General features: G+C 48.1%; 4 protein-coding genes across 4 annotated transcripts; 1 reads left to right on the top strand and 3 right to left on the bottom strand.

Moving 5' to 3' along the window:
- Nucleotides 1-2,249: 2,249 nt before the first annotated feature.
- On the top strand, nucleotides 2,250-3,415 carry LACBIDRAFT_310926 (uncharacterized protein; the record flags this gene model as incomplete). The annotated part of the gene is made up of 2 exons (XM_001887878.1): nucleotides 2,250-3,198; nucleotides 3,273-3,415. The coding sequence occupies 2 exons, from the start codon at nucleotides 2,250-2,252 to the stop codon at nucleotides 3,413-3,415; spliced, it is 1,092 nt and encodes a 363-aa protein (XP_001887913.1).
- A 2,502-nt stretch (nucleotides 3,416-5,917) lies between these two features.
- On the bottom strand, nucleotides 5,918-6,215 carry LACBIDRAFT_310924 (uncharacterized protein; the record flags this gene model as incomplete). Its single annotated transcript, XM_001887817.1, has 2 exons — nucleotides 5,918-6,082; nucleotides 6,132-6,215. The coding sequence occupies 2 exons, from the start codon at nucleotides 6,213-6,215 to the stop codon at nucleotides 5,918-5,920; spliced, it is 249 nt and encodes an 82-aa protein (XP_001887852.1).
- Nucleotides 6,216-7,832: 1,617 nt separating this feature from the next.
- On the bottom strand, nucleotides 7,833-8,030 carry LACBIDRAFT_310923 (uncharacterized protein; the record flags this gene model as incomplete). The annotated part of the gene is made up of 1 exon (XM_001887816.1): nucleotides 7,833-8,030. One exon carries the CDS (start codon nucleotides 8,028-8,030, stop codon nucleotides 7,833-7,835), a length of 198 nt encoding a protein of 65 aa, XP_001887851.1.
- A 3,128-nt stretch (nucleotides 8,031-11,158) lies between these two features.
- Nucleotides 11,159-16,827, bottom strand: LACBIDRAFT_333257 (uncharacterized protein; the record flags this gene model as incomplete). The annotated part of the gene is made up of 13 exons (XM_001887815.1): nucleotides 11,159-12,932; nucleotides 12,982-13,052; nucleotides 13,252-13,273; nucleotides 13,429-13,458; nucleotides 13,751-13,880; nucleotides 14,279-14,492; nucleotides 14,924-15,054; nucleotides 15,131-15,293; nucleotides 15,581-15,615; nucleotides 15,859-15,887; nucleotides 16,091-16,185; nucleotides 16,268-16,340; nucleotides 16,631-16,827. 13 exons carry the CDS (start codon nucleotides 16,825-16,827, stop codon nucleotides 11,159-11,161), a joined length of 2,964 nt encoding a protein of 987 aa, XP_001887850.1.
- Between the last annotated feature and the right edge of the window lie 2 nt (nucleotides 16,828-16,829).

Raw genomic sequence — 16,829 nt, 5'->3', positions numbered from 1 at the left:
GCCTATTTGCGTACACAATAGGATTCCTGGTCGGCCGACTGGCCCGTGCAAACTGTCGAACTGCTGAGTCCTGACCTACGATCTACTACAGGTCCCTGGCTTTCGGAATGGTTATCCTCTTACAGCCGTTTGCATAATTCCGTGAACACCGAAAATTCTTTTTTTGGGCGTGACGTGACTTACCTGCCCAAAAAAGACATTTTCCTGCGTTCTGATAACTGTGCCAACGGTTCAAAATGAAGTGAAGAGTTACATTCATGACACCTTCGCTACCTGAAGATCTGGAGCTACATACTTATGGTGACTTAGTGCATTGGAGAGGGGTTAAATAAAGACCTGGCCCACTGTTTTATCAGGCTTGTTTGAAAAATTCATGCACAAAGGCTGAGAACATGGCAAAATATAACTAATCCTTTGACAAAAGGACCAGTATGCCTTCCATAATTGAGGAGGGATATTTTTTATACATTTCCACCGGTCGAGACGCGAAAGAACGAGGCGCAGGACTGTCTGAACTTCTGAAAAGAGCAAGGGAAAGCTGTGCTTAGTCAGGTGACTAGTCACGTCACGCCCAGAAAAAGAATTTTCGGTGTTCACGGAATTATGCAAACGGCTGTATTCCACTTGGCCCTTCTTTCTCACCATGGCACTCTAGGCTACACCATCGATGATCGTCAGATTACGTTCTCTCCGAGAACTAGTCCAAAAGCTTGGAAGTTGGAAGATGATCCTCCTGACGGTTGGCCTACTTTCGAGCCGGCAATATATGTCTAACTCGACTCGTTCTCTAGCACTGGTGCGCTCAAGGTGCGCTGACAACGTGGCTACTCGCTTTCCGGGGGCGACCCTCTGGCCTTATATCAAGTAGATAACGGTTACTTCGCAGCAGATTATTGTATCTTCAGCTTCAATTTCAGGGGTGCGTCTACGCTCGTCCTCGACGAAAATCTGCTTGATGTTCTCATTTTTGTTCAATCAAGCTTCTGGAGTTCATCTCACCAAACTATCACCGGGATCGAAATTCCACTTGAAGCTCCCGCCATAATAAATGAGCTGAGACCAGGTATCTCCATCCCAGATGCCAATAGCCCCATCACTGACGTCTATGACATTCAAGGATCGTCCTACGGCTTTCATTGGCCTGCAGCCAAGGCTCCTGCACAATCTCGAACGGTAACATAAGGTCGGTATTCTTCAAAAAATTGGATTGAACACAAATCCTCTCATAGGGATAACCATTCGAGTATCGTAATAGCGGGTTGATCAGCGAAATCTTTTCCGTCCTCTGGTTTCTGCTGTTTCTTTTCTTCCTTTGGGAACGAAAGCGAAAACCTGCTCAGTGGTCAAGCCTACCAACTCTTTTTTGGGAAATCTGCGACTGCCTTCTGGGCCCTGGCCATATTATGGAATGTGATACAGATTGGCCCCAGTGTAGCACCACATGCGCCACGAGCGGAGGAGCTTCTCCCAGCGTATGATTTTCGTCAAAAGCCATCATAATGGCGATAGTCCTTTATCAAGCCCTGAAGCGCCGAGTTATTAACTTGACATGGCGCGCCTAGCCCATTCATTAGTTTGAACATAGACACATTGCTTTCTCATTAGAACAACCTGTCGGAGGGTCCTTGTGAGATACAAGTTGTATGTAAACCGTACCTGGTCCTCTTGATCTGCTCCACAAACCGAGACTCACCTTGGGAGAAAAATAGGTGATATGATTACTGTTGCTCTTTATAGGAATTAAGGGATATTAAGTTGACAAGGTAGTAATGAGCTAAATTTGATTAAAAGTCATTGGAAAAAATCCATCTCAACGAACAACCATTTGCTGAAACTACCATGAACACCACAAATCAATGTTGGATCGCGTAGCCAACGTTTGAGAAGTATTGGCTTCCAGTAGGTTCAACGTTATAGATGTTGAGGTTTGAACCCATACCTCCTTTCCCAATCGAATGACTTCATTAGTTTGTTCCTATTATCCCCTTTACTATTTTCTTCCCTCCTTTCTTTGCGCTTTCCTCAGCCGTTTACTCTTGTACAACGTCTGAGGTGCGTATCTTATTTTCTATTATTCATACTTCTTACTTACGGTCTCTGATAGTATACTTATCATATCCTAACAGGTAGAGACCGAATAGAGCCGTTTACTCTTGTACAACGTCTGAGTATACTTATCATATCCTAACAGGTTATCGGCCCCGTCCTACCTGACTGCGTTACTAAACCCACGGCTCACATACACGACGATGTCTACTTCACCGTCTAACTTATGCATGTTTATCCTACCCGAAAACGACAAACTCCGTGGCTACGAAAACTATGCCGCTTGGAAGATCCTTATGGGAATTAATGGAAGACCGAGAGGACTACACAAATATTGGGAGAATCAAGTTGTTGTCCCTGCGGGGATAGACAGTCCTATCCCAGCCAACGATCCCACAACAGAAACCGAAAAACCAATCGACGTTCCCGCTGCTATCACGCCGACTCAGACTCCCGAGAAGTCGACTCCCCTCCTATCCACCACTCCAACTCTACTCGAATACGAACTCCGCGAAAATGTGGCGCTATCATCGGTGTTAATTAACATCGCTGATCTCTCCGGTTCCGGCATTGATGCATTGGGCGCCACCAAAGCACATGTCGCGTGGAAATTCCTCGAGGACCAATATGGGAGGACAAGTGATCGGGCAAGGAACATGTGTGAAGAGAAGCTGTCGAGGTATAGAATGGCTGAGGGGGCGGTTGTTGCAGGTGCAGGAGGTCACATAGAGAAAATGCGTACCTTGCGGAAGCTTGCAAACGATACCGGCGCCAATATCGATAACCAGCGCTTCATAACCAAACTCCTCGACTCTTTCCCTGAATCATGGGACACTGTCATCAACAGCATGTACAGTGAAAAAGATCTCAACACCGTCATAATGAATCTAACAACCCACGCCGAACGACTCAGTATCCGCGAAGGAAAATCCAAAGAACCTGACTTGCCTACACCGCCGTCTATCGACACCGTCAAAGCGCTTGAAGCAACCATCCTTGCTTTACAAGCTGAGATGAAAACGTTCAGACCTTTTCAACACCAGTGTGGAACGACCAACCCCAGTAAAGCTCATTTGATATGTGCAAACTTACTATGTGGAAAGGTCGGCCACCTTATGGAGGATTGTTTTGGACCCGGAGGTGGGAAAGCTGGTCAATATCCCCCTTGGTACAAGGGAAAGCGGGCTACTGCGAGCGCAAACTTAACGATGCTGACGACATCATAGTGTTTGAAAGTCCGGTTCGGTCCGGTTTTTTGATGCCCAGGGGCGTTAACCGTAACCGTAACTGGTCTGCCTTTTCCCCAGAAGTCAAAAGACCAGACCGGACCGCAAAAAGACCGCAGACCGCGGTTTTTTGCGGTCTATAGACCGGTTTCGGTCTGCATCAGTTTTAACCGGTTTATGACCGGTCTTTAGGCCAATATTTTAAAATTATGAATCGGTAAATTTATTAACATCTCTAATAGCTTCAAAACGAGCCCAAGAACGTTAAATTCCGTTAGGAATTGGTGCTTCTATAAAATAAGTCTGGTACATCTATTATTCCCAAAAGTAATTTACATTTTAATTCATATCTCTCTCGTTTTTTTACCAAATCGTACGTTCTTGGGTGCGTTTTAAAGGGTATTTAAGGGGCTACAAAAGACCGGTCCAAACCGGTCAAGACCGGTTCACGTTAACCGGTTTTTTTGCGGTCTTTACATTTCAAAAATAAAAGACCGTAACCACAGGTCCAGTCTTTTGCGGTCTTGGTCCGGTCTGGTTACGGTCTTTTTCCAGTCACGAGACCGGACTTCCAAACACTACGACATCATCTACATCATCTGGGTCCACAACCCCAGGTACTCATTGGGCGTTATCCGCGACGTTTAACTACCAAGAAATTGATACCATCATTGCTCAAACCGACCAGAGTGCCTCAATCGGAAACCGTTTCATATTACCAGGCGCAGTAACCAGTAATATTGACAAGCTTATCGATGAAAGTGCCACTGCTGAACGTAAAGTTGCCCTCGCCGCTGCTGCAAATCCTGAGGCAATTGGGATCGGCTCTGCATGTGTTGCTGACTCTGGATGTACAACGTATTTCTTCAAATCTCGAAACGTCTTCTCTGTTTACAAATCCCTCGACAAAGCAATTGGTCAATCGTCGATGGTAGGGGCAAACTTCAGAGTCTTAGGAATGGGAACAGTCGAGATAAAGGTTGTACATGATAACGTCGAACACACCTTGGTATTCACCAATGCTCTTCATGCCCCCGATGTCACGGCCAACCTTATCTCCATTGGTAGAATGGATCTTGCTGGTTGGGAGGTCATTTTTGGGAAACAAAAGGCACGGTTCTTCATGGGTAAAAGAGAGATTTTTGGAGGAGTGTTAAAGGATGGATTATACCTTGTCGGAGGATCACTTGTCTCAAACATTCCAACCATCCTCACTGCTCGATCCCTAAAAAGCCCAGCTGACCTTGCTCTCTGGCATCGCCGATTCGCCCACTTTGGAACTACGCGTATATCAGAAGCTAGCAAGCTAGTTGATGGTCTGGTAATCACCAACGAAGAGACGTTGGGAAAATGTGAAGATTGCATTATTGGAAATCAGAAGCGACGAGCATACGATGAAAAAGTTGAAGCTGAAACAGAAGTCTTACGACTTACCAACATCAACCTATGGGGACCAGCTCACGTTACCTCAGCGGGAGGCGCCCTGTATGGAATGAAGTTCCATGATAACGGATCCTCACGCAAACGGACATTCTTCATCCCAAATCGAACTGCCGAAACGACGTTGACCATCCTAAAAACCTATAAAGCCGAATCGGAGAAGGTCACTGGGAAGCTCATGGTCTTTGTACAAACAGACAATGCACCAGAGTTTAAAAGCGAGCTCTGGGTAGCTTACTTCGCCGAGAATGGTCTGATCATGGTGCCAACGGCCCCATACTCATCTGGATCCAACGGAACGGCGGAACGCTCGATCGGAATCACTACTGGATCTGTCCGAGTAATGCTCAATGATGCACGACTAGCTGCTAAATGGTGGGCTGAAGCATGGGCGTTCTCAGAGACCGTCGAGAATGTCTTACCATCTGCTCGACACCCAGGAATCATCCCAGAGGAGAAGTTCACAGGCGAAAGGCAGGATGTGGGACACATCAGGGTCTGGGGATGTGTTGCGTACGTGCATATCCCATATGAGAAGGGCAGCGGCAAACTAGCAGATCGGGGACAAAAGGGGCGATTGACACCCTTGGCATGACGTTTGGACGTCACGTGAAACCTCTAAGGTCCATTCTTTGTCAATTGAGAATTGGCCTCCGAGGTCATAAGCACTCCTGACACTCCCTGCTAAATCCTAAATGAGAAGGGCATCGGGTGGCAGATCTTAGTGCTAATACCAGTGGAAGTGTCTGCCAGTGGAAGTGCCTGTCAGTGCAAGTGCCTAGCACTTGCACTTATGATAGCTTATGCCAGTGATCACTCGCACTATTTCCGCGCGCCTGAATGTTACGATATGTTTTATCCCGTATTTTAGATGTTTCTTACTGTCCATATGTCAAATGTACCAATTCTATTCGATGTATGTAGGAGTGGCAAAATATCCCACTCGATCTGAAAAGGCCTCGACTCCGTATTCGTAGGGCTCAGTCGGGCAGGGTTCAAAAACGTCCTGGGGCTGCTCCTTTGATGACCGATAGCGTCAAACTGGAGGGAACAACGTGAATCCAAGTGAGGGACTAGAGGGATGTGTCGAGTGGCACCACGTGTGGATGTTGGTTGTTGTGGGCGTGGTGGTGGTGCGGCGGGAGGCTGGTTGCGCTGGCTTGCACGCCACCAGTTGCTAGCCTCTTCACGATACCCTTCGTTTCTCAACATGGACAGCGCGCGACGTTGGCGCCAGAGCTGGGGTCGGGGAAGGGTGGGTACACTTGCTGCATCCTTGCGTAAGACGGGCTGGTGATGTGGGTGACGCAATCTCGGATGCTTGAGGCCGTTAACTTGTACATTTGTCGGGGCGAGGATTGTGATGAATGCTACGAAGAGATAAGTAAAAAGAAAAACAAATGAATATCGCAACAGTACCTTTGTAAGCTCAACAAAGTCCCTCGCAGCGTCGTACCCCCACACAAACGTATCAGCGCCCCCGTAGGTTCTCAGCATTGTCATCCTCTGAAGAATGAGGCATGGGATGACGTTGTCAGATGCGTGGAAGGGCTAATGAGGCATCAGGCAGAATTTGAAGGCACTGGGTAGAACATTGCGGGGGTGGATGGCTCTGTATGATGTGAGACGAAGCTTGGGGTGGCTGATGCAGCATGGACTTGGTGACCCCTGGACCTTGCAATATTGCCAAGGGGCCCGGCGGCTAGGCAAAGCACAACCGTGCTATCGTGAGGTTGGCAAGGGGTGGAGTGGTACCTGCAGTATGTGAGCTTCGTTGAGCATGAAGAGGGACAACGTTGAACGTTGACTTGTTCAACATTGGGTCACATGTCCATAAAATCGCATGAGGGAGTGTCCGGGCCGGTCCGCTTGGGGGAATAAAAAACATATAAATTGTGTAGCGCACTCAATTCCGGGTAGAATATTCCATCTTTCAACAAAAATGTACAGTGAACTTTCCGAAACATTTTGAGATAGGTAGTTCTTTAAAATGGAGGAAAAAAATAAAAGTCTGACTGTACCCAAGGGGTGAAGACGATTTCGTTTATAAACTAAGGATACCATTGACAAGTTATCGTCCGACTACCCTGCAAAGTACCGATCTCAATTTATGCAACGAATAATTTGATTCTTCCGACTAATTTACTAAATCTTCAAGTGTTTAGGTGGAGAAACGAGTGCCGTAGATTGGTATCTACATCAAATCTACATTACAAAACATGGACTTTCAAAACCTGTCTCAACGTCTGTGCATCCATGCCTGGTGCAACGCTAACGTCAAGACCAAGGGGGCATGATTGAAATTTATGGCGGAGAGCGCGTCCAGTGGGATCGGCTACATTCCCAGACCCACACGACCCAACGCAAAAGAAGAGGAGACAAACGGACTCGGTATTGAACATGGTACCTTGTCACCCAGTCTTTGACTTTCGGTCTTGGCATCACCACTAAAAGATCATCAGCCGAGTCAACCAATACTGACAGTAAGGCATACGGTAATGGAGAGAACCACATGATACATCATGCCACCTACTCCACTCCGTAAGCGCACGAAAAGGCTTCCCCTGGTACATAGGGCGTCAAGATCCTATCCAACCAAGCACATAATGTCAGTCCGTTTACGTTGAACACCAAGAACAAACTCACGATGCTCCCCTCCCTACTGAACACCGACCCCACGTACCTCTCCAACTCCACCTTCTTCTGTGCAGCCTGAACGAGAGGCTCAACTGCCTCGCCAGCGGACCGTATAATCTCAACGACCTTCTGAAGGTCTGCCACAGACCTGGACAGTCATCTGAATCAGAATCTCACACCGCCTTTGTCTCTCTCTCCAATCCATGTGTTTCCTGCTCCAACCGTCTAAACGCATTCCCCACCTTGATAAGCTGCTCAGTCGGCCAGCTCAAGAAACATACAAAGCCTCAAGAAGTCTCGTTCAGTCATACTGCATCATCTGGTGAGTTCAATGAAGAGAGGCGATTAGGGAACCAACCTCGATGAACGCCCTAAACCTGGGGGTCACATCCGACATTCATGCTCGATCTTCCATTTCGCATATTTCGCATGGGTGTAAGTGGGGATGTACCCCATGCATGCTTCCCTAAACTCCCCGAAGAGTTAGAGATAAGGAGCGGAGATGGAGGAGATATTGAGGAGGGGCTGTTCCTTCTTCCGGGCTTCAGAGAGCCGAGAGAGGATGCTGGAGTGGTAGCCGAGAACTTGCTCATAATTCCCAAATGTGTTTTTGATGAATTGGTCGAGACGTGGTGGGGGAATGATTAGGGGGTTCGCGGTGCGCAGGGGTGTGATGTACATACAGCTGGTATGTAGTGGTAAGCACCTAGGAAAGAAACACGAAAAAAAACGCACGCCTTCAACGTTTCCAGGGCTTTGACCGAATTATTCACCCTCGCAGCCCTTTGAAACCTCTTCAACGGGCCTGCGCACAGTCTGAGTCTCACTGTCTCGTCCGCATTCGTTCTTCGTCCCCCCCTCCTTTTCGCCCCCCTCCCTCCGCTCTTCCTTCCGTCCCTAACTTGGCCTTTTCATCAGCTTCGATGATTGTCAGAGATTCCTCACGGAGCCCAAGGCGTTGGGATGGTAGGATGATGATGTAGCGGAAACCATCGGTGTGGGAATATAGCACAGGGCGCCAAGTGGGCGCTAAGTCGGACTTATGTCGGTTGTTAGCATGTGCGCCAAGTGGGCGCTAAGAACTTAGAGAAATATCTCGGTTGTTAGTAATAGGAGTGGCAGCCAGCGCGCTGACGCTTTTCAGTGACCGGCAAAAGGGAGCCCTCGCAGTGCCAAAGGATCTGAGATGGATGTCATCTATTTATAGTAGCGAGGACGCCGAGGAGTGCGTGGGCACTAGGCCTTGGGAGGCCAATTACTCATTGCCAAAGAATGGACCTTAGAAGGGGTCCTGTCACTAATCAGTGTCATGCCTTAGGTGGCGATTGATGGGATTAGAGGGTCGAGGAATCTACAGAGTTTTGATCCCTGAGACTGGTCAGATCATCAGATCTAGGAACGTGGTATTTGAAGAAGGTCTTGGTCACCGGACGCTCACGGATGAGGGGGAGTATTTCGTTGAGGATGATGGAGACATTGACTATGAATTCTTAGATGATTCTACACGTCATACCACCAACGACACTCCATCCGAGACCATCGACATTCCCACTCCTATCATTGAAAAACCCAAAGTCTCTCGCCAACGTATTATCTACCCTCCTGCTTCTCGGAAATCATCCCGACTCGCTGCTGCCGCCGAAACAACAAATCCTGTAATAGCTGCAGATACCGACGACCTCACAATTCCTGTAATCGAACCAGACGATGAAGAGGACGATTCCCCTACAGCCTTAAACACAAACTCGACTCCCGATCCCCTCAATAAATTCATACCAGAAACATTCCAAGAAGCATACGATCTATCGCGACGCTATCTATGGATGCCCGCTATGGAGAGAGAAATCGAACGATGGGATGCTCGTGGGGTTGTTACCGCTGTCCCTCGCCCAAAGGGCGTTAAAACCATCAAGGGAAAATGGATATACGACTTGAAAGTTGATGGTATAGGGAACCTGCTCCGAAGAAGAGCTCGTGGGGTGGTTAAGGGATTCTCTCAGAAGTATGGAGAACACTGGTGGGACTCGTTCGCCGCTGTGGTAAGATATGAATCCATTAGAATGCTATTCGCATTGAGCGCGTCGCTCGGACTTCGTCTATGGCTACTCGACTTCGTTGGCGCATACCTCAACTCTGTACCTCAAGGCGAAAACTACCTAGAAATTCCTGAAGGCTTCGAGAAGCATTATGGGATTCTAGGTGTCGACACTGTCCTCCTTATGAACCTCACCATCTATGGTACAATGGATGGCGCTAACAACTGGTTTCGTGAGCTCAATGCGACGTTCACTAAACTCGGCCATCGCCAATCTCGCGCAGACCCTTGTATTCGAATTCAATGGACAGACAAAGGGTACACGATAACTGGAACATATACCGATGACGTTACAGGAGGATCTTCGTCCTCCGAAAACGAGATTGAAGCGAAAACCGAACTTGGAAATGCCTATGAAATTACGGACCTTGGCCACCCAGATAAGGTTCTTGGCATGACGATCAAACACCATGACTCCGGCGACATCTCTATTCACCAACGCCCTTTAATTCTGAAGACTGTCACTACCTTTGGAATGCAAAACGCGAACCCAAAATATACGCCTCTTCCCCCAAACGTCAACCTCACGGACTCACAACCAATTCCGATCCCACAAACTGACATCGAGTTCATGAAAGATAAGGATTACCGAAAGGCTCTAGGGATGCTCAACCACATCGCAAACGGAACACGTCCGGACATCTCTTTCACCGTGAACACGTTAATGCGCTACGCATCTGACCCTCGCCCTTTCCATTGGCGCCTTGTCCAGCATTGCATCACCTACCTCAAAACCACCGCAAACCTTGCTATCACGTACCGAAAGGGCGAGAGCATCAAACCAATCGGATACTCCGATTCTTCATACGGCGATGAACCAGATTCGCGCAAATCCTCAGCAGGATTCATATTCAAATCAGCTGGCGGACCTGTTTGTTGGAAATCCAAGACACAGAAAAGGGTTAGCACGTCTACCGGCGAAGCAGAGTTTGTGGGGGTATTCGAAGGTGGAAAGCAGGCGAAGTGGATGTATTTTTGGTATACCGAGGTCGACCAACATTTCGACCTTCCGATAACCGTCTATTGCGACAACGACTCCGCCGTTGCACTTACTCAAAACACTGGCGGCCATAGCAAAATAAAACACGTCGACATCAAAACTCATTGAATTCGCGAGGCAGTCACCCTCGGCGAGATACTCGTCGAACCTATCTCAGGCTCCGAGGAGAACGTCGCGGACTTATTCACCAAGTCACTTTCTCGTCCGAAACTCGAAGTCCTTATCAAGAAAATGGGAATGGAATACCTCGATATTTAATCGACCAAGCTACGGGTTCAGGGGGAGTGTTGAGGTTTGAACCCATACCTCCTTTCCCAATCGAATGACTTCATTAGTTTGTTCCTATTATCCCCTTTACTATTTTCTTCCCTCCTTTCTTTGCGCTTTCCTCAGCCGTTTACTCTTGTACAACGTCTGAGGTGCGTATCTTATTTTCTATTATTCATACTTCTTACTTACGGTCTCTGATAGTATACTTATCATATCCTAACAGGTAGAGACCGAATAGAGCCGTTTACTCTTGTACAACGTCTGAGTATACTTATCATATCCTAACAATAGATCTCCGGAACGGCATGAACATGTTAAATAATAAGCGGTCAAGATTAACCAACCCTGCTTACGAACTTAGTGATGGAGTTCTGACCGAAGGAACGTGGCAAGGACATGTTCCATAGGAAAGGCACCTGAGGAGCATATTATTTCAGCGCAGCGTTACGCGAATTGTCTGAAGAGCACATCAGACTCCCCGCCAGCTGGTTTGGGACTCGAAAGGTGTGTGTTCCTCGTTGGCACCAAGACCACGGTTCTAGCTTGCCCAGGTCGAGTAGGGTCATAATCATTCAACTTGAGTTTTCCAGCTGGATACTTTGCATCGGGATTCCATGGATCCATTGCGTTGGCCGCTCCACCTTCTTTGAAGATGCCCGTCGTGTCAAGCAGGAACGCTGCTGTCATAGGATGCGAAATCCACGGGTGGTGGAAACGGCTCTGAAAGTAAACGAAGGCGATACCGCCAAGTAGAACCGCGAGGTGCAACCCAGCCCAAAAATAGACCCTCCATAAAACGAGACTAGGGTGAGAGGCGGGGACGGCGATCAAGACACTTGTCTGGTTATGCTGAGCAACATCACCAAGTACGTATGCGAGCGCTGACCATGCAGACTGATATGATCGCGAAACAAACTCAATGGCAAGGTCTTGAATGGTAGAAGAGTCGTCGGGAACAGGATCGGCATAGGCGTTGTAAAGTATGTGTGTCGTGACTGAGGGTGTTATCGCTAAGGCCTCAATGGTGAGAGAATCTGCAATGGGATGCACAGAGCCCATATGGCCCTGAACAACGGTAGGAGAAACGATCTTGCAGTCTCGGCAAACCGCGGCACTTGCTGTATAGGTCATATTTGCGAATATGAAGCATGAATATAGGGGGAAATTGATAATAGAGGTGAGATAGGGAGTGACATTCTGTGGCACCATGGATTTGGGAAGAGGACTACAACTTGGGGTGAAAGGGTTCTCGACTTGAATGCCAAGAATTCGGGATTCTGTAACATTCACGGGAGACGGTAAGTTGGTACTAGAACCCGGGCCCCAGCTACCGTCGGGAAAAAGCGCGGCGAATCCCCCACCCAGAAGGTAAGGATTGAAAGGGCTGGAATCGTTGAGCAAGGACCACTGTTGCGACGAAAGAGTCGATTCGGGATCTGTGATGTATTCAAAGTTTTCCACTGTGAAGTAAGGAAGTAGAATCGTCTCTAGTGTAAGGTTGGGCGGAAGGTGCAAGTTTACTGCTTGCATGATAGCGCGTCGGGTGAGGTTGGATGGCAGTGGGAGATTTGATGAATTCGTATTGGTGACCCCCCACGAAACCACAGCCAAAGTAGCCGCAAGTTCGATGACTTGTAAAGCTAACAGTTGATTTCGATAAAACGATATATCCGACCCAGGAACCCCCTCTGGGAGATTCGTAAGTGGCACGACCCCATCTACCAAAGTAAACGCAGGTTGCCACGTAATGGATCCCGTCAGAATGGCAGAGAAATAATCCATCACGAAACAGATGAAAATGATGGCGTATACGAGCAACCAGTTCCTTCGGCTCGAAACATGACTGGGTGATAGCATCGCCGTTATTCCACCTGAGATGACTTTGGAAAAACCAGCCAAGGTTATTTCACTTTTCTCCATAAACATGAAGGCACAGCGCCAGAGAAGTTTGCCAGCCCACCACGCAGCTGCTGCGCGCGTTGCGTTTGCTAGGAGTGCGATCACGGTTGTTATGTCGGATTGGAGGAGTTGGATGTTCCGATTGCTGGCTACCCTCGTCACACCATGGAGGTCGATAAAATGTGGTCGACGATGGTTGAGGTTGTAAACCAGATCTGCATCCGCCGGGTTGATAAGGAATAGAACCGCAATAACGGAAAAGATAGTCAGGAAGAGGTGAAGAGCAAATGGAAGAACGTCCTTGACGGATGAAAACAGCCTACACAACGTACTGTGAGTCTCAAAGTGTAGAAGGGATACACACTTACCTCAGTCTGGGCATTCTCCTCGTGAAAGAAGTAACAACTTGGGGTGAGGGACCATCGTCGGCGAGAATCGTCTATATAAGTGTTTTTGAAAGACATGCTTGTTTTCGGGAACCCGGAACATATGGGGGCTATGCAGCTTCTAACAGGAGGCAGCGTTGCAGTGGTGCTTTTTACGTGTATTTTCTCTGGGACAGCGCTTAAGAGGCGAAAATAACCATACCTTGTCCCTGATCAGAGTTTGGACACCGGAACTTGAGATAGGCAACTCACAACCACCTTTCCTTCGGTGCTTCTAGTTCAAACAGGATATTCCGCATCACAGGTCTGTTGAGCCATGGGTGTCCTTTTGGCGACATCCTCTCGGGCCACTGAAGTTTGCTGCTGTAACGGATCTAGCGCTTGTTCTTGAATCTTCAAGCGCCGTCTGCGTAGGTTGATCGACCTCACCTGCGGTCATTAACATCATGTGCGCCAGGCCTGATGCATGCGAAAGGTTACCGTTGTGTTGTAAAAAATAAATGGCCTACACGAATGTAAGCGCGGGTAGGAGAAATGGGCGATACACGTGCAATACTTGAGTTTGAATGATTGGTGATTGATGTCTGTTTTTCATATCAGGCATAACTGTGCACACACTCGTAGTGCATCAGCTTGAAGTTTACTTGAAGTGTTGAAAGCAGCCACAGCATCCCGGCCACAACCCGGCCACAAAAATCAAACAAAAATACGGCCGTATTTTGATTTTGATGCGCGTCCGTATTATTCCCACATTCTGTGAACGAGGAGGAAGATGGCACTAGCCGTCGAATTTCTGGTAGGCGTCATCATGATACCGAGGCTGGTCCGCTCGTAACCCTGGCCATAGGAAGGGTTTGATTTGGGTTCGAGGGATCCATCAACTGCTTACCCCCAGCGTCCGACACATTTTCAGCAGACGTATAGAACTATACAATTGTGTTGGCATATACTTGGACGGAGCGTATATGAACAGGTCCAGCCATACGAGATAACGTGCCTCATGTGCATGCAATGGTTGTGATCGAAACGACATGGCCGTTCATAAATTTGAGGGAACTTCGGGCGGACACGAGAACTGTGAATATTTCTTCGGGATTGCGTGCCTCTTCTGGCGATTGGTCAGGATTATCTTCCTGGGCTGGTCTTTTAGTCAATGCCAGGTGAAAAAGCTACCAAAAGTAACGAACTGTTGGGGTTCACCCAATCCTTCGACTCCATCCCCACTTTCACTCCCTCGGTATGGATCGAGAGTTGCAGGCACTTGTTATTGTTTGCTCACGACCAAGAGGTCCAACATGGGCTGCAGCCGCTCCACGATCGTTCTGAGTTTCTGCAGCCGCGGCAAGAGTAGCTGGGAGGAAAGTCAATTTATCTGACTCGCCGTGATCTATGGCTGAAAAACTCACATCAGGTTCAGGACACAGCGGCTTTGCATCGGCTCCGATAGCTTTTCGAGGTCCGCAGGCTACTTCAATCTTGACATCATTTGCGGCCTACGCCAGATTTTTCAAAGCTCAGTAAGGCTTGCTCATCTTCCTTGGCCAATTTCATGACGACCTCTTATATTTCGAAGGATAAGGTCGAAGGGGATGATGAGGCTGATTTTAATGCAGCAAGTAAGGCTTTGATAGGGAGAACCGTCGTGATTTCGTTGTTCGCATTGTATTGGATGCAGTAGCTTGTGGATATAGAATTTAGTTCTATGATTTGCCAGGTACTAGGGTCAGGGGAGGCGTATGGGAAGCAGAATGAAACGCACAACCATATTTGACTACCACCCTCGTTCGCATCAGATAATGTGCACATTCGCCTCCGTAAACATGATCAAGAATCGTTTTTAGAGTTTTTGAACGATTCCGCTTTGAATGAAATAATAGTAAGCAGAAGAATGTGCTCACGAAAGAAGGCCACGGTCAGGACATACTCCATCGTTGCGCGAAAACCCATATTCGTTGAATTTTATGTTGCGGGTACCCTCAATGTCAAGAGAAAGATCTGTGTACGGGAAGTGATTCCGATACAAGGTTTGCAACTTCAAGATGTCCAAGACACCGTCTGAGTCAATGGAAGATCTTGAGCCCTGGAAAGCCCTGTCAGCATATACCTCGAGGACTCACTCTCATAGACTTACAAAATCTGGAAACGAAACGACGAATTTTGTCGTGATCGTCGCGCCGTAGACGTTTGCACGTCGTGGACAACAGCAAAGAGACGAATTCAAAATTTCTCACGACAATGTCAACGACTCTTCCTCTCAACCCCCATGTCCAAAGACATCCTACCTCACGCGCTGACTGTTCCCGCGATTAAGAAGTCGCCGGAAAGCGCATTGTGCTCGCTTCCGACAGCCCTCGAAGACGCAAAACTCTCCGCACTTTCGTTCGTGTCCACACGTTCCGAGTCGGAAGCAACTCTCAACTCAGCTTTGGCCGGACCGTATCTTCGTCTTCTTCAACTCCTCTTAGGGTCTTGAATCTGACATCGTGCCATCGACATACATGAACTCCCTGTTGCGACTGCACAAGGCAGTGGAGGTGGACGACAGGCTTATGTCACTTTTTGCACGCCCGTGTGCACGCACCAATGGATATGTAGGAATAGGATCCTGATCACGCTCTAGACCTCGTTATTGCAGGTGAGTTGCTGGATGCCGTTCTGGCAAGGTGTTTCAGCTGACACCTTCTACCGGCGGATACAGTGGACCTCAAGTTGGCATGCGCAGCCCATAACGTCAGATACAGTGTAGAGTCGGTGCCTCCACAAGCGAATCAGGAACTACTTGAAAAGTCGCAATCGAAAACGGGCAACGTGCGAATGCTCTTGGATCTGAGCGGTGGCGTATGTCAGGCTGTTACTTACGGGCCTGGTCGTCAGTGAACTCTTGTCGTCTACAAAAAGGTTTCTAGTCAAAGCGGGTCCTGCAGCTTTTTTCTCGTCCTTACTTCCACTGACTGTATTATCAGATAAATACATCTGTATAGGTTGCCTTATTGCGGAACGTCGATTTCATTCTGGCCTTATCTCAATAGATGAGCGTGCTCGTGTACTTTGCCGCAACCCTACACATCATCAACGCTTGATCAACGCGTACGTGGATAGTGAAGAGGGCATTGACAGGGCCGGGGGTTTTCTATTCAAGTACTCCTGACCTCTGTCATCTTTGCCACTCATGTTAACGGACATATTCTAGGGATTGGGCGGCATCTTTATACGAAAAATTGAAGGCAATTATAACAATGTCGTCGGGTTCCCTGTGGCGTCATTCTACAAGCTTCGCGATCTTTTGACCGAACAAGACCCGGGTTTTCCTGACATATGATTTCTCAAACTTTCTTGTCCAACTGTACTATGTACCATATCGCAGTCATCCAGGTTTATCAGACGAAGCAGCTGCTCAGCATCTTACTATACGTCCCCTCCCTATGTTCCCGCCAACCCACTAACCAAGCAAACAGGTGGTATCTTTCCTATCGACGGGACAACCGAGTCTCCGTCCCGCGAACTCTCGCACACCAACTAAGACATTAGACATCTATCTCGTCTAGCGAATCGAACGTTGAAAATTCTGATCTATTCTCAAAACGTTAACATACACACCCAAAAAAAGCAAGAGAATAGGGAGATTACATACCAATTGCAACACTGCCAGCACGGCTGGCCGTCGCAGGACGATTGGTTTGCCGGGGCCCCATTGGGACAAGGGATCTGTTCGGGATGGCAGTCACCGCACTGTCGGTTGCAATCCCGAGAGGCGTGTCTGCCGGCAGAGACTGTGAGTGGGGCAAGTGGGGCGAGGAGGAGGAGCATGACGGTTAAGCTGAACTTCATGT

Source organism: Laccaria bicolor, genomic scaffold (genome assembly GCF_000143565.1).
Source record: "Laccaria bicolor S238N-H82 LACBIscaffold_48 genomic scaffold, whole genome shotgun sequence".
Classification (NCBI taxonomy): Eukaryota; Fungi; Basidiomycota; class Agaricomycetes; order Agaricales; family Hydnangiaceae; genus Laccaria; species Laccaria bicolor.
This window is presented reverse-complemented; position numbering and strand designations above follow the sequence as displayed.